Source organism: Oncorhynchus tshawytscha, linkage group LG06 (genome assembly GCF_018296145.1).
Source record: "Oncorhynchus tshawytscha isolate Ot180627B linkage group LG06, Otsh_v2.0, whole genome shotgun sequence".
Taxonomy (NCBI): Eukaryota; Metazoa; Chordata; class Actinopteri; order Salmoniformes; family Salmonidae; genus Oncorhynchus; species Oncorhynchus tshawytscha.
Window position 1 is genome coordinate 72775818 of NC_056434.1, and position 10778 is coordinate 72786595.

At 41.1% G+C, this 10778-nt stretch overlaps 1 protein-coding gene across 2 annotated transcripts in view; it reads left to right on the forward strand.

Moving 5' to 3' along the window:
- Window positions 1-10672, forward strand: part of LOC112253051 (gamma-adducin) — a 42539-nt gene extending 31867 nt beyond the window's left edge. For both annotated transcript variants that reach the window (XM_024424921.2, XM_024424920.2), the window contains exons 8-15: window positions 205-303; window positions 4425-4598; window positions 5743-6003; window positions 6325-6441; window positions 6835-6924; window positions 7962-8085; window positions 8264-8356; window positions 8613-10672. In XM_024424921.2, coding sequence (XP_024280689.1) covers window positions 205-303; window positions 4425-4598; window positions 5743-6003; window positions 6325-6441; window positions 6835-6924; window positions 7962-8085; window positions 8264-8356; window positions 8613-8842 — 1188 coding nt within the window. In that variant the 3' untranslated portion in view covers window positions 8843-10672. The remainder of the gene's footprint in view (window positions 1-204; window positions 304-4424; window positions 4599-5742; window positions 6004-6324; window positions 6442-6834; window positions 6925-7961; window positions 8086-8263; window positions 8357-8612) is intronic.
- The last annotated feature ends 106 nt before the right edge of the window (window positions 10673-10778 follow it).

Genomic DNA, 10778 nt, shown 5'->3' on the forward strand with positions numbered 1-10778 from the left:
TCACCATGGAGATTAGACTGCCTGCCATTTAATCTGTTTTGTTACTGTAGTAATTGTTTTTTTTACACAGGTATAAGAGCATTCTAAATGTAATTGTTACTGGAAGTTGTTTTCACTTCGATTTTTTTATTTTTATGTATTTGTATTCACTTATTCATTTCACCTTTTGAACTTGTTGTTATACCGCGCTTCATCTTTTTGCAGGTGCTTGTTCTGAGGAACCATGGCCTGGTTGCTCTGGGGGAAACCATAGAGGAGGCTTTCCACTACATTTACCACTCACAGCAGGCTTGTGAAGTCCAGGTAACACTTGAATTCATCAGCCACACTTGTTCTACCACATCATTGTATAGGTCATGAAATAGTTAGTTCACTGCTATTTCTGTGTTCTTATCATGTAAATTCGATGAGGGTGTGTTGCGATCCAATATACAGAATATATGTGTTATTTTGCTTCCCTTAACCTGTGTGGTCTAAACACATCAGAATGTATTAAATGAATAACTACTTTTACACTACATGACCAAAAGTATGTGGACACATTGCTTGTCAAACATCTCATTCCAAAATCATTGGCATTAGTATGGAGTTGGTCCCCCCCATTGCTGTTATAACAGCCTCTACTCTTCTGGGAAGGCTTTCCACTAGATGTTGGAACAACGCTGCGGGGACTTGCTTCCATTCAGCCACAAGAGCATTAGTGAGGTCAGGCACTGATGTTGCGTGATTAGGCCTGGCTCGCAGTCGGCCTTCCAATTCATCCCGAAGGTGTTCGATGGGGTTGAGGTCAGGGCTCTGCAGGCCAGTCAAGTTCTTCCACACAGATCTCGACAAACCATTTATGTATGGACCTCACTTTGGGGCATTGCCATGCTGAAACAGGAAAGGGCCTTTCCCAAACTGTTGCCATGAAGTTGGAAGCACAGAATCATCTAGAATGTCATTGTATGCTCTAGCAGTAATATTTCCCTTCACTGGAACTATGGGGCCTAGCCTGAACCTTGAAAAATAGCCCAAGACCATTATTCCTCCTCCTCCAAACTTTACTGTTGGCACTATGCATTCGTGCAGGTAGTGTTCTCCTGGCATCCGCCAAACCCGAATTTGTCTGTCGGACTGCCAGATGGTGACGCGTGACTCATCACTCCAGAGAACGCACTTCCACGGCTCCAGAGTCCAATGGCGGCGAGCTGTACACCACTCGAGGCGACGCTTGGCATTGCGCATGGTGATCTTAGGCTTGTGTGTGGCTGCTCAGCCATGGAAACCTATTTCATGAAGCTCCCGACGAGCAGTTATTGTGCTTACGTTGCTTCCAGATGCCGTTTCGAATTTAGTGTTTCGGTAGTGAGTGTTGCAACCTAGGATGGACAATTTTTATGTGCTGCGTGCTTCAGTACTCAGTGGTCCCATTCTGTGAGCTTGTGTGGCCTACCACTTTGCAGCTGAGCTGTTGTTGCTCCTAGACATTTCCACTTCACATTTAACAGGACATACAGTTGACCAGGGCAGAAGTTTGACGAACTGACTTGAAAAGGTGGCATCCTATGATGGTGCAATGTTGAAAGTCACTGAGCTCTTCAGTAAGGCCATTCTACTGCCAATGTTTGTCTATGGAGATTGCGTGGCTGTGGGCTCGATTTTTATACACCTGTCCGCAACGGCTGTGGCTGAAATATCTGAATCCACTCATTTAAAGGGGTGTCCACATACGGTGTATATATAGTGTATATTAGGTATGTACCAATATCCAATATTTTCCTTGCCAAAAAACCTGATACCGATAACCGATATTAAATATTTTAAGCCTTCTAGTTAAGTTGAATAGTTGAAACACACACTGACCAAAAAGTTAGGGTGTTGGTGATGAGGATACCAAGGAACTTGAAATTCTTGGCCCGCTCCACTACAGCCCCGTTGATGTGAAGGGGGGCATGTTTGGCCCTCCGTTCCCTGTAGTCCACAATCCGCTTCTTTGTCTTGCTCACATTGAGGGAGGGGTTGTTGTCCTAGCACCCCACTGCTAGGGGGACTAAGCACGCACACCTGAGGGGCCCCCGTGTTGAAAATCAGAGCGGAAGATGTGCTGTTGCCTACCCTTACTACCTGGGGGAGGCCCGTCAGGAAGTCCAGGATCCAGTTGCAGAGTGAGGTGTTTAGTCCCAGGGCCCTTAGTAGGGATGCACCGATATTACATTTTTGTCCGATACCGATATCCTATATTTTCCTCGCCAAAAAAAACAAAGCCGGTAACCGATATTTAACATTTTAGCTGCCTTCTAAGCATTCTAGTACAGTTAAATAGTTGAAACACACACACACACCACACTGACCAAAAAGTAATTTTGTTGGCATTTACGTATGTCCCCATTACCAGTAAAACATCATCAAAACCGATTTCTTTCACTTACTTGCTGGGCTGTTTCGTTGCTCATTTGTTTAGTCGTTTCATTCTCAACCAGTATTTCATCAGGCGTCAAGCAGAGAAGTTTCAGCTCTGTTTGTCCATGGCCTCTCTTCCTCGGTGCGCACTGTCACCGTGTCCGTTTCCATCTTGTCCAGCTGTGTTTGTAGCATACAAACACGTAAACCCTGTTTCTTGTCTGCATCGAAGAAGCGGTCCTTGTACCTAGCATCGAGCATAGTGGTGACACAGTAAAGAGGCTCAGAGAGAATGCCACCGAATCGCTTGTACACAGCCTCTAGTAGAGTACTTTTGCAAGTTTAACCCCACGATATGTTGGAAGTTTTGTTGAGCAGGCATTTCAATGCCATGACAGAGGGTATTACGTCTGCTGCAGACGCAGTTGATGAGCTTATTTCTCCAGTAAGTTGTTCGAATGGAGCTAGGAGTGTGTTCATGTTTCCAAGTTTCAAACATGCTCTCAAATGCCATTGAAATGGCAGAAGTGGTATGAGAACCATGAGCGGCTTTCCTCAGTACGAAATCCTTGTCGACCCACTGTGCAGTCAGACTCAGCATGCTCATGGGGCTGACATCGCTGGTTCAAATGTCAGTCGTGAAGCTAATAGCAGTGACGCTCATGGATGTGTGTTTCAACAATACTGTGTAACTCCATTAGGGCTACATCTGAAAAATAGCGCCTTCTTGGTAGTGTGTACTGGGGCTCGAGGTGTTCGACCAGTCAGCGAAAGCCAACATCATCCACAACAGAGAAAGATTGATTGTCAAGGGCAATGAATTCCATGATCTTGTCGTTAATGGATTTCGCCTTTGAGTTGTCTCGCTGACATTTTTTTACTCTTTCAAATGACTGCTCAACTTGAACTTGTTTAGTTGTTGGAAGTATGCGCTTAGTTTTTTTCTGCTTTTGTTCTAAACTGAAAAGCTGAAGTTCTAAGCTGAACTTCAAAATAGATCCACACAGCAGACATTGTGGGTGAGGTTAGGAATGCTGTGTAGCGCTGTATTTTTCGTGGCATCATTACGTCATCTACCTACGTTTTATATAGGTTTGCACGTCAGCTTTGACATCGGTTTTGCACATCGCTGTTAAACTAGACATCAGGCCGGTGTTGGAATTTTTTGCTGATGTCGGCCGATTCCGATATGCTTACTGATATATTGTGCATCCCTAGTGTGTATATATAAATCACTGGGTTATACTTGTAGAATGGTTTCCCTCATGTAAAGAAAAATGGTCCCTGGTTTTGGAAAGGAATCAAACTTGGTGTTGGTCGTTTTCCAATTGAATGGTGTTACATTCTCTGCATGAAAGAGACATCTGTGATAAGTCAGACATCTGTTAAAACAAAGCTAAATCAAGGACTCTATGTGTCTTTGAAACCACTGTTCTCAAAGAGCAACAGGTGGAGTTTAGTGTTCGATTCGGTGGCATTCTCTCTGAGCCTCTTTACCGTGTCAGACCGATAGTGTTCTCTTATCATCATATGTTTCTGGGATAGTGTTTCCATTGAGCAGGTCATTCCACATGTGGTCAGTCTCGGATTCCTGTGCTTTACTAGACTCTACTGTTGCCTTGTGACATGCGTTTTTACCTCATATTTTCACTATAATAGCTACAGATGTCGGATCTTAATTTGATTACCCTTTTGCAGGATAACTTTCTTGCAATGCAAGAATTGTAAAACGTGTAGTGTATTTGAGGCTTAAAAAGGCTTCTGAAGTTTGTAATTTGCACCTTGAAATTTGAATTGATTTTTCCCTTACACTTTTTTTTATCAACTCCTACAAAGATGTCCATTAATTATTATCCACATAATAATTCACATTTCCTGTTGCTGCAGGATCATTTTTCTTGCTGTAGCAAACTGGTTCAAATTAAGATCCTACGTCTGTAGTTTTAGACTTTACTCATTATTCACCAGACCTGGTCTTCTCACATGGTCAAGACAAACTCCCGGTCTTAACTATGATATGTGTTTTTGATGTGGTCTTTCAGGTCAGTGCTCTGCGGTGCTCTGCAGGAGTGGAGGACCTGGTGCTCCTGGACAGGGAGAGGCTCAAGCCCCTGACCCACGGAGTGGCTGCTGCTGGGGTCACCGTGGACAGCGAGGTCAAGTGGAAAGTGGGCGAGGCAGAGTTCGAGTCACTCATGAGGATGTTGGACAACCTGGTAAGTGACCTCACTATTTTATCTGACTTTTCCCACAATGCTTAGCATTTCCATCCTGAGGATGTGTGGGAATACATTGACGACATAATCCCAACCAGATCTCCCATGAATCAAACATGGGAGATCATGAATGCCAGCTGTAGCTCCTTGAACTAATGCACGATTATTGTCCAATATAACCTATTAAAGAGTGCCACACCGTTGGGGGTTTATCAAAGATGAACGTCCAATCTTAGCCTGCGGCTAGCAGACTGTTTGCTAATGCTGGGTCTAGCATCCCCTGTAGATAACTGTGATGTTCAGAGGGCTTCTCCCCTTTAAACACTACTATCTCAACATCACTACTAATGATAAGGGACAGACACAATCTCTGGGCACAGCACACCCTACTCTGAGAAATCCTCTATTGAAACTACTAATGACATGCCACTTCCTGGGTAGGCTACAGCTGTGTTAGCTTGTACAGCCCTGTGTCATCATAGCCCGCCTCCCCCATCATGGATTCCAGATGGCAGGCCATGCTGTGTGGAGTAAAGAGCACAGACCACACAATCCTTCAGAGTCGATTGACTGGAATACTCAACACACTCCCTGGGTTCCGCTCAACATGGTTGAGTTTGGGGTTTGCGGTCCCCCACCCCCCTTTTCTTTGATGTGTTCCACACAACATTTCCCCTGTGTGGCCAGACTTTATCTATTCCCTTTGAAATCAGGCACTTCTGAAAGCGTTGTTTATATGTACTGTACAAAGTGTTCCAACAATGTAAAGAAGGTCTTCACTGGAGAGGCTGAACATTGGGTGTTCTACGAACCGCTTAAACCACTGGCTTTAGTCATTTTTATGGAGTGTAATGTTTCACATGGTTAAAGATGGAAATGATCTTACAAACTTTGATGGAAAACTGCAGGACCAATGTCCGAAAACGTGTTTGGGAGATTGATTTTATATGCTGCCAAGGTGCAAATCACTTAACTGTACCTTGTGGTACTGAGCGTAATTATGTTGCGGAAACCTTTTCCTTGGAAATCACATTTCCTAATTAATATTCATGTATAAAGGCTTTATACTTGATGGGTAACAGGTGGCAGTTTTCATGGAGTCCATTTTGGCAGGTGGACTGAAAGAATGTCTATGTGTTGCTAGGGTTACCGGACAGGCTACGCATACCACCACCCCATAGTGAGGGAAAAGATTCGGACCAAAAACGACGTGGAGATTCCTGCCACGGTCTACACTGTCCCATTGGTGGACAGTGATCTGGGTCAGAGAAAACCGTTTAACGTCCTGGTTCAGAAACAGAAGAGGGAGAGGACCCGCTGGCTCAACTCTCCCAACAGCTACCTGAAGGTCAATGTGCCTGAAAGTTCACCTAGTGGAGAGTGCAGCCCCAGGACCAAGACCATGGTGAGCTGCTATAAACCATTGTTCTTCAATCTACCTTGTGTACCGGTAGACATGCAGTAATATCTATATTGCTTCAACCTGACAGTCTGTGTTCCTATGGCAGAGCTAAAATATTTGCTCAAATATGCGGCTTTTCTGTCGGTTGCCAGAGCAGTTTTAAATGTGTGGATTAGCCTGCCCTCTTGTGGAATCTTGTAACTGTATGTATGAAACACCAACATTTTCCTACATAAAATGTTCTTAGTTTACCCAATGCATCAAATGTGTTAATGAGCCCCAGTCTGAAATGTATTTTTATTAAACCAATATCTTTCCTTTTAGTGGATGAAATCTGAAGAGACCAGCAATGGCACTGGCACCCCCATAAAGATTGAAGACCCCAACCAGTTTGTTCCCCTTAACACAAACCCCACTGATGTTCTGGAGAAGAGGAACCTGGTGAGCTAGAACATTGTGTTTTCTAATCATGTTCCTGATTGAAAGTTCAGACATTGGGCTGGGTTAAATGTTCAAGTTCAACAGCTTGACCATACTATTGAACTCTCTTCCCAAGCAAATTTGTATTGATTGCAGTGACCTATAGGGTGCAACCTGTCTCCCTCTGGCATGACAGCTGGGTGGACCAGAGGATCAATCAGTCATAAAGCCTTTCTGTTCATTTTGATGGAGTCCAAATGTGGTGTCACTGAGTCATTTCAGAACAAAAATAGACAGATTAATAGACACATTTGGGTGTAGTAGATAGTTCTAATTACCCAGAGAGTTATGCCAATGTCTTGAAAACAGAACTTACAATTATTTTAAATTTGTTATTATTATATATTTTTTTAGATAAGGCAACAGAACACTGGTGATCACATGACTTCAGGACCAAAGTCCCATCTTCTAGCTGGCATCGTTGTGGACACCATACCAGGACCTGTAAGTACTTGGATCAACTTCACACCACACAACCCTAACATGATATATGTCGTTCCACAAAATGTTTGCCTTTTGCGTCCCTTTGATATTTTAAGTAGAAATTGGGCACCAATAAAAATAATAAAAAGCCTGTTATATTAAATGAAGTGCCCTCTAATATAGACCACATGGAGAATTCAATAAATCAGATGTATATTATGACTAAGGGACTTGCTAAAGTGACAAAATTAAGCATTTTAACATGTCCATTTTGACATGTCCGTCAACCCTGTGTCACCTCTAGGAAGATTTTAACCCCATCATTTCACCAAGTTTTTACTATCATTCTAAAGCCCAAGTTATTTTGTTGCTTTGACAGTCATTTCTGAAGATTATTATTTATTTAATGTGATTCATTTACATCTGTCCCTTATTATAAAGTCAACCCAGTTACCTGAACTCAATTCTCATTTTATAATGGTGAAACTATTTCTTTTTAAAATATTTTTTTCAAAAGGAACAAAGAACATCTAATAGTCATATCATAGTGTAAAAGTAGATGAGCTGCTTCTACTATTTTTGGCCATTTTCTGGTGTTTTGTGGTGGAAAACTGAGTGTGTCGAGCACAACACGTCAACCCTGTTATCCATAGGCTAGAAGTTTTTGTTTTTGTTTTGTTGTGAACTTTGTATTCAATTGCCCATCCCTGTTGCACACAACACGCTTCCATTCCAACTTGTTTTTTATAAAGTTGAACATGTGATCTTTATGAAAGACTGTTAAAATTAGGTGAAATCAAAAAAGGCACCTAATTGGTGGAACGGCCCATATGGTAGTGAGTTTCATAGTTGTCATGATCAGAAGACTAATGTGGGTCTTCGTTGGTCCATCCTTATATTATGTGTTCAGTGAAGTAGTTGGGTTGGAGATCACTGGTATGTATTGGCCTTACCAATGGTTTTAGGTTAAACTGAATTTGTGGAGCTCATTGGACACTAAGCAGGATGTCTAGCAGTTAAAAGTTTAACCCCATTTGTATGTACCTCTCTCCCCTCAGGCCTTTATCATTGAGGATGAGGAGCAGACACGCTCTCTTCCTCCCAACCCCTTCAGTGAGCTGACAGAGAAAATGCTAGAAGAGTATAAGAGTGTTTTGGAGCAAAGGCAGCTGGGTCAGGATGGTATGATTCTCCCCTATCTCATTACAAATATCAACTCTGTCATGATGAAGATAATTTTATTCCCACCTCTGTTATCTACAGTAGTGATGACTAGGGCCCAACGTTTTACCTGGCCAGGCCACAAGGTCAGGATAAAACTCCAGGCCCTATTGATAACCCTTGAACTTTGAACTTGCAGATGCTGAGGATGTCACAGATGCAGATGAGATGACAACTTTTGACGAGTCCACCATCTCACTGTCCCTGTCTCCACTCATGTCTCCAGTCAAAGGTATGGGCTATTTCATTAGAAAGGAACAAGACCATTGTGTGAAATAAAGTTTCAGTGAGATGCTTAAATCCTAAATCAGGGCATTCCTTCTCTTTAACGTTGAATTGGTTCTAATACATAGAGTTTTGGAAAGGTTGCACTACAGACAAAATTGTCATCTTCATTCTTCCTGTAAAGGAGTATTCTTTTTTTTAAAGTGTATAAGTGCTTCGTTCACCAACCCTTCCTCGCTGACTTGGTTTCTTCCTGTTAACAGAGATCATACCCAATGGGAAAGACTATATGGAAGAACTGGAGGAGAAACTGAACATCAAGGTATCCAAGATCAGCATCAGCACCACAGAAACGGTTGAAATCTCCATCACAGAGAAATCAGGGGGAGACAAGACCCCTGAGAGCCAAACCAAGTCCCCAAAGAAGAAGAAAAAGTTTCGCACTCCCTCCTTCCTAAAAAAGAATAAGAAGAAGGAGAAGGCTGAGGCCTAGGATGGAGAGAACCTGAAGAAAGCCAGGTCAGCTTGTTTGGTATGAGATGAGATCATAGGATGAGGTGTGTTCCTTAGAGAGGGAATGTATGAGTCACTAAGATCTTAATAGATCTCTAGCTTTTGGGAGGGAGCAACTGTGACAATAAGCCTGTTATTACGATCTTCTTATTACTCAATTACTTCCTCTGAGGACTCCACACATGAATAGTAGGCATGGTGATGAATGTGTAGTGTATCAGCTTTATTGTTCTCAGTATGTACAATAGCCAATTCGCCATTGTGTAATCAAAACACATAATAGTATATAGCTACAGAAACTCATTCTTTTAAAATCAAAAAACTCACTGAAATACCACATTTAGCCTGCTATGTATTTGTGTTCAGGTCCTTTTTCCAGTCGGCTCATCCTTGAATGTACAGTAGCCCATAGTTGAAGGTAAGACATGTAAATGTCATGAGGCAGTGTCAAGTGAGTGTTGTATCCTGGTCCCTGAATGTATTGAATGTATAAGAAGTGTGGTTGGTTTGTATCTGGACCTAGACATAATAATGCTGTTTTAGTAGATTTTTATGAGTAGGATAAAGTATGGGTTGTAGTTGTGTTTCTGATTTTTCGGTTAACATTTTGATTTACACTACAGTACATATTTGTGTTCTTAATAATCCATTTGTTATACATAATACTTTTAACAATGCAAGACAGAGAAGGCAGTTTTAGCCAGGCAGAAACTTTTCAACTTTTATTTATGCCAGTGATATTATTTTAGTGGTTGCTGCTTATTCGTTATTGTGATTAAATGGACTGATAGTATGATGATTAATACAATCTCTAATCCGTTTTACCACATTCACCGATATGTACACATGGGTATCATATGACTGAAAGCGAAATTACAAGTGTAATGATATGAGATAGCTAGGCCTATATAAGGCTATGGAAATGTTATATGTATGTGCTGTGTATGTGAAAGACTGTCTCAACTAATATCTTGATAGATCATTTGAAAGTTGATTAGGCCATACAAATGTAATAAAATGTTTAACGGATGCCCCTCTTAACATATATATTTTTTGTTGTTGTTGAGAAATCTGATATTGTTGGAAGAAATGCAAGATTGTAGCAAAAAAACAATGTTGTGAGGCTTCCAGTAGAGATATACAACTTCCTCTCTGATTATGGCTGAATTGTACCTCTTTTTGTCTCCCCAAGAGGCTAAAATCTCTTGATTAGGTCACCAGGTGTTAAACTAAGGTCCCTATAGTATTTTAACAAGAATGAGTCTACTTTTCACAAATATTTAAATAAATGTGTGTGGCCTTAATAGCAATATGTTATAAAAAAGCTATTCTCTGAACCTGAGTTAAACCTAAAGACAAAGTAAAACATCCAGAGATGGTATAAATTGAGGATTGGATTTATCCCAGTAACCAATGTGAATGATTTGCTTCGATCCAAAAGGAGAAACATGGTTTTCCTTTGTAAATACTGTGTTTTGTGAAGCTGTTTTTAAATGCAATACTGAAATGAAGGTTGATCAATTTGCAACGGTCTGCCATTTTATTTAGTATGTTTTGATGCTTGTCAGTTTATGGTCTGTTGAAGTATTACAAGTTTAGATGCATAAACCCTGTATATCGTGTTCCCATTCCCAGTTTGTAACCTGCATTACTAATGCTTATATTGTCCTTGTTCCTTTGTTTGAATTGCTTTTGTATGGACTGAGCTTTTGTAATATAACTTTTGCTCTGTATAGCAGCTTCATAGAATTTCATTACATTCTTTAGGAAATGACATTTCACAACATATAATAAAAACAGTGTGTGTTTACGTGATCGTTTTATTAAACCATGGTCCATTGTTTATATATTTTTGCATTTTCATGTCATTAAATCATGCCATAAACATTGCCATACACTGAGTGTAGAAAACATTA